Below are 13,307 nucleotides of genomic sequence, written 5' to 3'. Positions count from 1 at the left end.
AGACACGACCGATCCCCTCGCTTACCTTCTTGTTTTTGAGGTAGACTTTTTTGGCAGTGATGCGCCCCCTGCGGGCCTCTAGCTGCCGTGTCCTCTGCTGGAGGACACTGAGCTCTTCGAGGGGCGTTGGCGGAGTTGCGGGGTCCTCGACACCCTGCATGGCATCAGGGCTCTCATAGGCATCGTAGTACACCACCTCGTCCTGTCGCTCTGGCAGCACAACACAAACACATCCAGATACAAGTAGAACATGACGCTTGTGCTGCTCCTCACTTCTGAAAGCTGTTAGAAACCTGTTGTGCACGCTAAGCACACCTGTGATTGCATCAGATCTTGAAGGTTAATGAGCTCCCTACTTATGTGGTGCTTTGTCAGTTTGTTTAGCTGCTGCTCAAATTAGGCATATGTTTTTGGGCACACAAATATCATTTTAATATTATGTTTTAATGATGTTCGTTTCAAGATTTATTAAACATTTAGATACTTTCTTTTTAATAAAATTGTTTGTTAATGCCGTTTTCTGAAAGTAATAAGCCACTCAATGCAGAACTTTTAGATTTTAGAACAGCTTATGAAGCTGTCATTGCCTAAACAAACAGAAGGGGCAGAATGTGTTAAACATCTTTGTCAACAGAACAGAACAGAACAGACCCTCACCTGTCATCTGCCTTCGCAGACTCTGCAGCTGAGCGGTTAGCAGCAGCTCCTCACAGCGCAGCACCTCAGCCTGAATATCATACAGCTGCAGTTGCAACTTGTAGTACAGCGCCTCCAGCTGGTCCAGACGCAGCATGGCATCCTCCCCACCTTGCAGACTCTGCATCTGCGGGCACAGACCATTGGCACACAGACACACACTGGCATTACTCTAAGGCTAAAGGACATTATGCCACTTGATGGATGCCTCACAGTACTATCTTTGCATTATATCTTCAGTATGGGAGGTCTCAGTGGGACGTGAACCCTGCAGTGTTCCTGCCATGCTCTAAGAGCTGAGCTACACAGAACCACAAGGACTAGGGAAGCACAGATATGAACATTTTGGCCAATAACCGATATTGCCCTTGCTGTTATGGCCGATGACCGATATGATCTGTATAAAAACAAATTTCTATGATAATCAAATTTTGTACATACTGACAAACGCATGTAAACAATGTGAATTTGAAAAAGTAATGTCTTTCTTTATTTCCAAAAGATTTGGAAAAGCCCAGACATCATAGATTTACAATATGAAAATGTTGGCCGACACCAATAACCAATCTGTTATTTTGCTCATGGAACCGATGCAGATATATTAAAAAATGACTAACATCGGCCGATAGCGATACGATCGCCGTATGTCGTGCCTAACGAGGACAGATCGATTGTTATTGCATGTTCACAACACGTCACGCAACGATTTGACCGCGAGCTTCATCCCCACTGAGTCATCTCCACTGTTCTACAGCAGGATGTTAGTTCAAAGATGTCTAAGCCATGAGGTCATGATGAGGTCATGTGAGGTCATGTGAGGTCATGCCTAACATGGCCGACATTAACACATTGAGTGCCACAGCGCTTCAGTAAAATTGTCTGCAGGCTGTGCCAGATTCACTTCCATTCAGTTGAAAACAGCTATAGAATTTTTTCTATTAGGGCTATATTGACAGGGCTGGACTTTAAAGTCCCTGGAAACCAAAATCCACAAAAACGTTCTAACTATGTTATTTAGGGTCTTATGTTAGTAATTTTGTGCCTCCGAAATTATTATACATTACTTTCAACCCAAAGCCTTAAAATCGCCACTTTTCTACAAGATTCTACAAAGTACTTCCTCATTGAAGACAGCAGTGCGCGAGGTGCTAAAACGCAGGAGCTTATGACGTCATAAGCTCTATATAACCTTTGTACATGCGCGCAATCCGCACCCACCTATGGCAACTCCGTTCTTTGCCCCCAGTGACAGCGCTCCCTCGCTGTCCGTCTCCCTCCCACTCTGTGTGCCTCTCTCTCTCTCTCTCTCTCTCTCTCTCTCTCTCTCTCTCTCTCTCTCTCTCTCTCTCTCTCTCTCTCTCTCTCTCTCTCTCTCTCTCTCTCTCTCTCTCTCTCTCTCTCTCTCTCTCTGGACTAGTGAGAGAGAGAGCGAGAGACACACAGGCTGGTGGCTCTCACACACACACACACACACACACACACACACTCGCGAGTGCTGTGTAACTTGATCTCTTTCTCCGTTTCCCTCCCCCCTCTGTCTCGCGCTCTCTCTCTCGGAAAACCTGCTGCAGATGGGACACGCCCACACAGTCCGCGGGAGAAATACACTCTAAAAAATAATGATTTTCTCATGAGTTTTGCCAGACTGTCAAACCTAAATTTATATACTTTGCGACGTTCATCATCGTTCAAATTTGGCTGGTGGCTTATTAACATAGGGTCCTGTGATGTGATGAACTCAAAATGCTAAATAATAAAGAAATATTTCTGGTTTCCAGGGACTTTAATGAAACATTGAACACTCCTGCTTCTTCCAAAGAAGAAATTTTGTTTCTAGACAGTTCCATTATGAAATGACAGCCTCTAAAAAAAGTGCACTTTCAAGGGTTTTCTGTCGTTTTTTTTTACTTTCCAAGATATAGTCACTTTTATGAATACCTTTTGCACTCTAATTTCGAGCACATTCACTGACTCTGGCTGGTGTTTTCTGATGTGGTGGCGTGGTGTGGTTTCTGTGCAGCCTGCGTGCCCCCCCCCCCCCCCCCTCTCCACCTCTGAGCTGCGGGCTCCTCCCCACACGCACAGAGTTTGTTTTCTCACAGACTCCGTTTTTGCCCCGGACGGATCCCAGCGCGCAACAAGGAAATGCCAAACGCGACTGAACGAAAAGGCTTGGCCGTTCGGCTTCGGATGCTGGCTTTCTGGCAGGGAATCGTGTGGAGATAGATAGAAGCAGAAGAGCTCAGTTGTGAGCGCGGATGCAGCCGAGCCCACTGTCCGCTGCAGACAGAGCAATCTATACGGCTCTGGCTGAAGCATGCATCGGTTTCCCCTTTGATCACGTCTTTCCCTGCTGTCTCCTGCACAAAGGATCTGAGGTGGGTGGCGCAGCTCCCGTGTCGATGTTTAAGGTGGCGCCGTGTGATCCCTTGAAGGGATTCATGCTCACTGGCTAGGTACGACCTTAAACAGCAGAATTATGGAATAATATGAATTATGATTTTAGGACGTCCACAGACGTCCTTGGCACTCCTCGTTACATTTTTTTAGGACGTCCAGAGACGTCCTTGGCACTCAATGTGTTAAGGATGTCTAAGCCGTGAGGTCATGATGAGGTCATGTGAGGTCATGTGAGGTCATGCCAAACATGGCCGACATTAACACATTCACTGCCAGCCTTTTTTTTTTACTGTAGGTAGGTTCTGCCAGAGGGTTTTTTTGAGGATTCTGGCTCATTTTACAAGAGCCGAGGATTATTTTCTGCTTGGACTTTGTGAACACAAAGTTCACAAAAGTACTAATAGAATGTGTGCTTTCTCTGTCTAAAAGAGTTAGTTTGTAGAGTTAGTAGTTATGTAGATATTAGCCGTTGAGTACAGCATGGTTTCAGCGTCTGAGAGTGAAAGCTGAGATAATCGCAGTTTTGTGAAATTCAATCAAACAGGCAGAACAGTCACTTTAACCATTTATTTTTGGCATCAGTGAGAGATCAGACATCTAAACAATATAGTTCTGAACGCCCTCTCCTTCAAACTCCTCCCTCCGTGGGCGTGTCTGGTGGCTTTCAGCAGCGTTCGTCACAAGCGAGTGTTCTGCTGCTGCTGCTGCGAGTTTGAGCAGCCTCCCTCCCTGGCAGCGAGTGTGGATAGGGCTCACTTGTTTCTTGGGTTTGAGAGCTTTGATGAAGCTTTGTGCGATTCTAGGCTTTATGCTGCGTGTTTCAAAGTGTGTTTTCCACCCAGTCTATTTTTGGAATCCCCCACCGCCAGCTCCCAGCGCGATAATGCGCGAAAGTGAAAGCGTTTTCGCCAATCCATTTTACAGTAGAGAATGGTTTCCTCGCGCGTTACCCTACAGTTTTGGCTCTGCTTTTCCTAGTGTGGAGAGCACTGTCGCCACTTAGTGGGTCCGTGGAATGGGTTGTACACGTTCGCTGACTCCAATATTTTTATAGGAGACGTGGGGAGCGTTGATCCACGTCCCACCGTCAAATTTTTTTTTTTTTTTTTAAGCCGAGATAACTCGTCATTGGCAGTGAACCGTTGGATTCTGTAAGCCGAGATATCTTGTCAATGGCAGTGAACGTGTTAAGGATGTCTAAGCCGTGAGGTCATGATGAGGTCATGTGAGGTCATGCCTAACATGGCCGACATTAAGGATGTCTAAGCCGTGAGGTCATGCCTAACATGGCCGACATTAAGGATGTCTAAGCCGTGAGGTCATGCCTAACATGGCCGACATTAAGGATGTCTAAGCCGTGAGGTCATGCCTAACATGGCCGACATTAAGGATGTCTAAGCCGTGAGGTCATGCCTAACATGGCCGACATTAAGGATGTCTAAGCCGTGAGGTCATGCCTAGTCTCTTAAAACAGACTGTCTTATCTACATCCGGCGGATGCAGCTATATACAGTCTGTACTTCGTGGGGGAGAATCATGCACCAAACGGAAGAGGAAGTTGAAAGGCGGGACTTCCGCTCATTGGTCCAATCAGAATTTAACATTAGCTAACTAGCTGTATACTGCTGTAGCTATCGTTAGCTAACGCTGATTAGTAAGACGAACGATAAGCTCAGTAACGTTAGCAACTTACCTCATCACTTTCGTTTAACTCTGGAATAAGTGCACGTCTTGCACGAGGTTCCTCCAAGCCGCGGATACATCGTTTACGTCTATCAGAGTCTTCTTTCACCGGTTTCGTCGGCGTAGCTTCCATGGTAATTCTAAAGCACTGCTAGCATTAGCAACCTGCATCGGTTTAAGTTTCCGGGGGGAACATATTTTTCGTGGACACGCGTGTCGTGATTGGTCAGATTCCGTCGAACTTCCTTCCGGTCTGAAGGTTTTTTTCACTACTTCCTTGTGCATGTTCTGGGGGTCTAACGTACAGACGGTATGGCGAGAGCATTTGAAAATTGCGGAAGCCAACTCGTCTGTTCTAAGAGACAAGGTCATGCCTAACATGGCCGACATTAAGGATGTCTAAGCCGTGAGGTCATGCCTAACATGGCCGACATTAAGGATGTCTAAGCCGTGAGGTCATGCCTAACATGGCCGACATTAAGGATGTCTAAGCCGTGAGGTCATGCCTAACATGGCCGACATTAAGGATGTCTAAGCCGTGAGGTCATGCCTAACATGTGAGGTCATGCCTAACATGGCCGACATTATCTCTCCCCGCTTTTCCCTCTCTTTCTCCACCTCTCTCAATCTGCAAGTGATCCTTTCTCTCAAACTATTCAGTCTGCCCTCTGGTGCCCCCCTCACTCAAACACAACAGCCTTAACCCTAGAACACTAACGTGATTTAAAGTCACACCATCACTAACGTCGGGTGTATTTCACCCGATGCAATATACCCCATAAAACATACTTCTCATCAAAATATCTTAAAATACAACAATACATGGCAAATTGAGGTACTCTTCTTTTGTTTTTAAATGTGAAATATCACAAAAAACACAAAAAAGTTTATTATGGGGGACACTATAAAAAAATATGTCAAATTCGGGGAAAATGAGGTAATCGTTATTAAAAAATCCCCCCCCCCCCCCAAAAAAAAAACAGGAGCTCCCAACTTCTCCTTCGGTCCGCCCATTCATGGGACTTGTGTGGTGAAAAAAAAAAAAGTCACCACAATACCATGAACCCTAACCCGAAGATATTTGACCCTCTATCACTAACGTTGGGTGAAAATCACCCGAACACGTAGCCGGTAGAAAAAACCATGAATGGGAGCAGGGAAACAAACCTACATTCAATGACATCAGTGAGCATCCTGAAGGTACCTAAGGACCCGCCCACCTCAGACAGCAGCAAGACAATGAAAATCACGTGAATTCAATTGTCCGGGTGAAAATCACCCGACGTTAGTGTTCTAGGGTTAAACAACACACCCAGACACACTGCACAATCTGAGAGCGACACACACACACACACACACACACACACACACGTGTTCACTTGCACGTGCGCATACACACACACTTGCTCATTTTACTGTACAGTACCTTGCCTATAATAAATTAGACTTACTTTTCCCCCCTTAAGTTTTGAAAGAGCTCTTTGTTTAGGCCTCCTTGCGATTGTAAATGAGTTAGAAGTAGGGCTGCCACACACTCACATCCAGTTTGCCAATGAACCAGCAGCATGAGCGTCACATGTAAATTCCTTCATATAACAAAGTGAATCAAACTAAACTATATCCTTGTGTGCCTGACAATATTTTCTTCTAGCATCTTGAGAACGTGTTCTTTTATTATGGCTATTTGGGTAAATGTCCTTCCTGGCGTGAAGCGTTTCACCTTGAAATGGAATATTGGACCTCCTGCAGGGCCTGTGTGTGTCTGCAGCAGATCAAAGGGGCCCTTTACACGAGGACAGTTTCTGGAAGAAACGACACAATAGCGTTTCCTTCACACCTTCTCCCTGTTTACATGAGCGCCGTAATGTACATGCCAGGTCGCTAGGTGGCAGTGTGATCACCTTATTCTTTGCCCATACAAGGACGCTTCTGCATGACGTCATTTCGTAATCGTCTTTCCGGTTTTAAACACGGAAGTAGAGTACGCCTACCGCAGTCATTTAGACTTGCCAAAAAGCTGTTTTCAAGCTAAAAAAAAAAAAAAAAAATTTTTTAAAGTTTTAATATTTGTCGGGTGAGAACGTAACATATATGTGACCAGTTTATCAGAATAACGCCTATTGGAAATCTTTAACGAGCAGCGAGGACCGGGAGCGCTGACTGTGATCTGTCAACCCTACTGTAGTTAGGCTACTGGCAGTGAGAAAACACTGTCGACGTGCTTTTGTAACTATCGTTAAATGCCGACCGGGTACAGCCATCGGCTCCTCGCAGCAGTAACGTTATGAACATGTAACTGAAGTTGGCCGCAGTGTAGCTTAATTCTGAATGTTGCCAAACTTCATTCATACTGACGTTTTATTTTGAAAATGTCCGCCAACTCGCGCATGCCTATGGCGTAATCGCGTGTGCAGGCACGTCAGAGTTCCTGAAATGAGCCGTCTCAAGCGATTACATGGAGCGCTCAGCGGGAAGCGTCACCAAGAATTCCACTCTGGAGGGTGGTTTCAAAATGTGTCGTTTCCTAAGCGCAAATTCGGCGTCGCCGTCTAATAGGGAGGCACTAACCATAAAATAATTCCCCGTCACCATAGGAAACCGTCCTCGTGTAAAGTGCCCCTAAAGCTGTATGTCTTCCTGCAGGTGTTGGAGAAGCACCGTGTCATGGACAGCATGGTAGAGCTGCTGGAGGTCTACCCAGAGGAGGACGAGGCCTACGGAGAGCTGCTGGAGGCCACCACCCAGCTCTACCACTACCTGCTGCAGCCTTTCAGGGACATGCGGGAACTGGCCATGCTGCGCAGGCAGCAGATCAAGGTAGCACAACACACGCACTGTTAGCGTACTGTAACGGTCAGGGTGACCTTGGCCCACACATCAGTGATAACCGCTTTGTTGTGAGTAGCATGAGTGGTTTGTGATGGGTTACCTCCTCCTTCAGGCCGTGTTTCCTCTGTTCCAGGCAGATCTCCTTGGCCCTCATCAGCTGCAGAGTCTCTTTGGAGACAGCGTACTGCAGCCGCTCCATGCGCTCAACTGCTGCCGCCCAGGCCGACTTCCCCAACTTCCTCTGGTCAACACGCATTCGCTCATATACCGCTGCAACACACACACACACACACACACGCACACACACGCGCACGCACAGAATAATGTTGATCATACACTGAAACACTCAAATGACACTCACTTCAATACAGTCCATGACTGCTTGAAAAAAAAAAAATTTAGTTGAAGTGCAGGCTTGGGGATCAAATATCACAATATGTTTGAGCAAGTACCACGGTAGATATTGTGATGATATTGTATGAATGACTAATGGTGCGTTCAGAAAATATTTACACAATGATATTTTGGATAAATGATCATCAGTAATGTGGATATAATGACTAAGTGGGTAAAGGCAAATAATAGAACAGCTAGAACAATCTTGTAAGTCCAGAAAAAAAATCTATTTACTGTAATGCCGCCTTTAAATCCAGTAAAAGACAACACTATCACGATATTACAATATCCAAAATCTAAGACGATATCTAGGCTCATATCACGATATTGATATAATATTGATATATTGCCCGGCCCTAGTTGAAAGTAGATGAAATCTGTTTCATAGTTAAACAGCAATGAACCGACCAGCTCAGTGGCCTTGTGGTCTGAGTGTCCGCCCTGAGACTGGGAGGTCGTGAGTTCGATCGCCGGCCGAGTCATACCAAAGACTATAAAAATGGGACCCATTTGCCTCCCTGCTTGGCACTCAGCATCAAAGGGTTGGAATTGGGGGGTTAGATCACCATATGATTCCCGAGCGCGGCGCACGCTGCTGCTCACCGCTCCCCCAGGGGATGGGTCAAATGTGGAGAACAAATTTCACACATTGTGTGACAATCAGTGGGACTTTACCTTTATATGAGTTGGCATGTTTGTAAGCAGTTAATAGTTGAGGACTAAAATGCTTTTTGTGGAAGGGAAAGCTTGGAGAAAGCAGTTTGGCACGTGAAAGCTGGGAGAGAGAGGGAATGTTGGGTGTTGAATGATCTCTGTCCACATCATCTCTTTGATGCTTTGCTGATGAATAGCAAACTGCAGTTTCTTAATCAATACAAATTCAATACAAAAGTTCAAAGGTCAGACAAATGGCATCTGGAGGGAACTCCATGCTGCTTTCTAGTGGGCCTAAATGACATTGTGTGCTTACCTTTCTGCGCTCGAGTGGTGGTGTCAAAGAACTTGACGGTCAGGTCTTGTATGGAGAGCACAGCAGCGTGAGCCTTCCTCTGCCACTCGTCCTCCTCTCTCCTCAGGCCCTCCACACGGCGAGGGCCCAGACGCTCCGTCTCGAGGGAGATCTGAGGAGGAGGGGGGGGAGCCAAGTCAAATCTATTTGCATCGGCACAGGTGAGGACGGTTCAATGAAGAAACGACCGATCGACTTCACCGCCTTGCAATGCCAAGTCAGTTACAGAAGGTGGCGCTTTGAGGCGAGGTAGCGGCCAAAGGCATGGCTGTGTATGTTTGTGCTTGGAGTGACACTAACCTACTGTCCTACTGAGGTGGCAGGGCACCCTAACCCTAATAAATACATAGCAAACTGAAGAGGGGGTGCAATCACTAAGAAGTCTATTATGTGGCAGAACATTTCCACACACAAAGCCATGTGAAATCTGTTTTATTTTTTCCCCAAATTCCATTTTTCCATCTTAAATTTGAATTTAGGGGTTAGGTCTATTTTTTGCTAATTTGTTTTTTATGCTCTTCAACATGACAACCAATTTATAAGGTGATGCAAGACCGTCCCCCCTCTCAAAACACCCCAATCGAAAACTGAATTATTTCTCTAGTCTAGGCCTAGTTTACAATTAGGAAATAGGTCACTACAATAATTATTAGGCCTTTTTTTTTTTTCTCTCGTTTTTTTTTTTTTACAATTTCAGTCAAAATGCAATATTTCATGTGTTAGTTCATTCCAGTTGTATTCCCAAATTCCGTGATTCCATTTCCGATTTTGTGGAAATCCTAATGGCCCTATACACATGATCCCAGTCGGGGGTTTTCCCCTCTCCTGCAGTCATGACAGGCCATGTGCAAAGAGTGAGAGAACGCTGTGCCACGTGGAGTGCTGTCCTGGCTGTTGTCTGTGAACTACATCCCCCAGAGGAGAGGAGAACCAACTCCATGTACACAGAGAATGAAGAAGCCAAGCAAGCGCCCTGTCAGGGCCTCTGCATATAGTTGCATCCATATTCATATCTCAATGTAAAACAGATGTGTGTGTAGGTGTGCTCAAAAATAAACAGCGCCACAGTAATCAACGACAAACCTCACAAGCCCTTGTTGACTTATGTCGGCCAGCAAACTTAGTGATTTGTGTTTGTGTGTGTGTGTGTGTGCATTTGTGTGTGTGTGTGTGTGTGTGCACGCGCATGTGTGTGTGTGTGTGTGCGTGCGTGCGCATCTGCACGTGAGACAGAGAACAGGGGAGGAGTTTTGGGGTGAAATGAAAAGGGAGAGTGGGGGAGGAGAAAGAGAGCAGAATGAAACGTCTCAGGGAAAAGATCTCTTTCAGAGTTCAGTTAAAAGGGAGTCATTGTTTTGTTCTGCTGTCAAACAGTGGAAATGACTCGGGGAGGTGATGATGATGATGGTCAAATTTAAACTTTTTCTGTTTGCCGACAATGATGTGCATCTCTCCCTTTTTTTCCCATGATGCATTTTTTAGCACCGACATGAAACAGCTGGGCCTAAATGTGAACAGAGATGAAGAGAAGAGCCTACAGCAAAGATCCCAAATTAACACGACCACCCACCAAGCAGCACCAAACACCTGTAAAAAAAAAAAAAGTGTCTTAGGGCGGATCAATCTATAAGGTCACCCTGGCTGCTAACTTTGAGATGAGAAAATACAGGCAGTCTGTTATATACAGTCTTTGGTCTTTGCCTCTTCTCACACTTGGTCCCTGCTGGCCACCGTACACTCTCTCTGACTGATCACTGATTGATTTGATTGCTGCAACAACAACAAAATCAACGTGGGAAAATCGAAACTTTTGAAAACGTGTATCTCCCGTTTCTCCACTGTCGGGATCGTTAAGAAGCTAAACGTTTGTTGAAACTTAACCCATGTGGTGAAACACAAGATGTGAGGCCACACAAAGCAAAAACAAAAAGTGTTAAATGAAACCTCTAATCTAATCTGCTCTCATTTTTGTATTAAATGAACAGTAACATACACGCAAAATAGCAGCGAACAAAGGTAGGAGACGCATATTTCTGTGAGAAACCTATTATTTTGACCAATAAAAGTTTACCAGCCTTTGGCAGACAAGCTGAAAAGTGACTTTTGGACACTGCCCTATAGTATCAGGATAAAATACTAGAACAGCAGTAATGTATGAAATAATATAATGACAGAAAGATACCTTTAGTTTAGATCATCTCTAATCTGTCACCTGGCAAACCCCTCCCCCTCTCCGTTGTCACTTCCTGGTGTTAGTCTCAGACACTCAATCCATGAGCTAATCCCTGCCTCATAAATAAAACACTATTGCTTCAGCAGACATGCAGCATGGCAGGCAGCATTCATTTGTTACGCCACCTATTCCTCTGGGGTGCAACAGAGAGCGTGAGACAGAGGGAGGAAGACCGAGGCCAACAGATAGCTAGGTAGCTAGGGCGATTGAGACACACTAATGTTGTACACTTAAATATCGATTTTTGCGCTAACCAAAAAAAAAAAGTATCACAATGACATCGCAGCAATCAAATCAGTGGTGGCTGCACGGAGACACAGTCCACTGAGTGCAAAATAAGAGCAGAACGTTTTGTCATTGTTGTTATGAAGTGTGCTGCTGATGAATAATACGTCAGAGTGAGAACAGAAGTGGCGACTGACCAGCTAAATGTGTCTGTAAATAAATGATGAAATGATGCTCGGGCTGCAAGAATTAATCGATCGACATAAAATTGCCAACTCCTTTTACAGCAGTTTAGAGGCTAATTTTTCAGGGGGGAAAAACGGTCAAATGATCTTGTTTCAGTTGATTAAAAGTGAATATTTGCTGGTTTCTTTAGTCTTCTATGACAGTAAAGTGATTATCATTGGGTTGTGTGCTTGGTCAGGACAAAAGAAGACATGTGAGCATGGCATCTTGGGCTTCGGGGAAGAAGTGATCGACATTTCTCACCATTTTGTGACATTTTATAGACCAAACGACTAATCGATTAGTTGAGAAAGTAATGGACAGATTCATCGATAATGTCAATAATCGTTTCAAAGAAATTACGCACAAGGACGTAGTAGCAGTTGTAGAAAAACTCGTTCTCAGATCAGATCCTGACTTGCTTTATAGTATCAGTCTTCTGTGCAACATTTTGATACAATCAAGCAGGGGGGAGGAGTGACTCAGTCCTCTCTTTACACCTCTCTGGTCAACAGCTGTTGGTGACAAATCCCAGGTGTCAGACTCACTGAAATAGACGTGACAGCAGTTCCCGTGGTTAAAGGCCTGGGATGACTACAGATACACCCCCATGATGGCCCTTATCTCACAAGGTGAAAATAGCCTGAAGGCCTGAAGGTGTGAGTGGTGCAGCAGCAGATGTTACGCACTAGAGTTTATCAGGGAGCCTCGGAGTATTGGATTTCTATCTATAACACCACTTAAAGCACTAAAAGGCAGCAAATGAAAAGGCTAGCAGGTTGGTGTCGATAACCACATTTTTATGACCAGTGGATTTTTGTTGTCGTCTATCTATAGATAAATCGATTCATCATTTAGCCTAAGCCTATCTTTAGTTAAATTGGCTAAGTGGGTGGTGGTGTCTGTGGCGTATCAGTCACGATTGTGATGTCATCAGTGATGTCATAGTGATGTCACTTGAGCAATTGTGATGTCATCAGTGATGTCACTCGAGCAGGCTAAGCGGTGTGGTGGCAGCGTCTGTGGCGGTGTCAGTCACGACTGTGATGTCATCAGTGATGTCACTCAAGCAATTGTGATGTCATCAGTGATGTAATAAATTATTCCTGGTATGAGCCGATGCCACACAGTTGCACGATGGCGCCTAGGTGGGTGGGCTGTGTCTGTCTGTCTGTCTGTCTGTCTGTCTGTCAGTCAGTCAGTCAGTCCAGAGTCTAGTAAAACAAAACTGGGAAAAAAACAAGCAAATCTTAGCATTTGTGAAGCTGTAACCAGCAAAAAAGACAAAGAAAAATGTTTTACTTAAATCAAATTACATACCCAATTCCAAACAGACAAAGCGGATTGCTTCACACACTTCAATTCCTCTCATGATATTTACATCCTTTCAAACTGACAGTTAACATCTTGTCTTTCTTGTTTCTCATCCAAGCATCCTGGTCACCCATTTACGAGCAGCACCAAGCCTGCTGCCACCTCATTTGCATTCCTATGTTTAGTGACATTTCACAATTTTGCATAAAACTCACTTGACAATTGGAAACTACTCTCAGGGACCACCTGATGTAAACTAGTCTCAGGGACCACCTGATGTAAACTACTCTCAGGGAC

At 45.0% G+C, this 13,307-nt stretch overlaps 1 protein-coding gene across 1 annotated transcript in view; it reads right to left on the bottom strand.

Annotated features, from left to right (window-relative positions):
• The window catches only part of jmy (junction mediating and regulatory protein, p53 cofactor), a gene marked incomplete at both ends in the record, with an annotated part of 49,652 nt that overhangs the window by 4,221 nt on the left and 32,124 nt on the right, over positions 1 to 13,307 (bottom strand). Inside the window, 4 exon segments of the mRNA XM_083641348.1 lie at positions 26 to 210; positions 658 to 823; positions 7,709 to 7,878; positions 8,975 to 9,125. Coding sequence (XP_083497474.1) covers positions 26 to 210; positions 658 to 823; positions 7,709 to 7,878; positions 8,975 to 9,125 — 672 coding nt within the window.

The sequence above is a fragment of the Poromitra crassiceps genome (assembly GCF_964638095.1).
Source record: "Poromitra crassiceps genome assembly, chromosome: 8".
Classification (NCBI taxonomy): domain Eukaryota; kingdom Metazoa; phylum Chordata; class Actinopteri; order Beryciformes; family Melamphaidae; genus Poromitra; species Poromitra crassiceps.
Note: the sequence above shows the minus strand (reverse complement) of the source record. Positions and strands in the feature narration are given on the sequence as shown.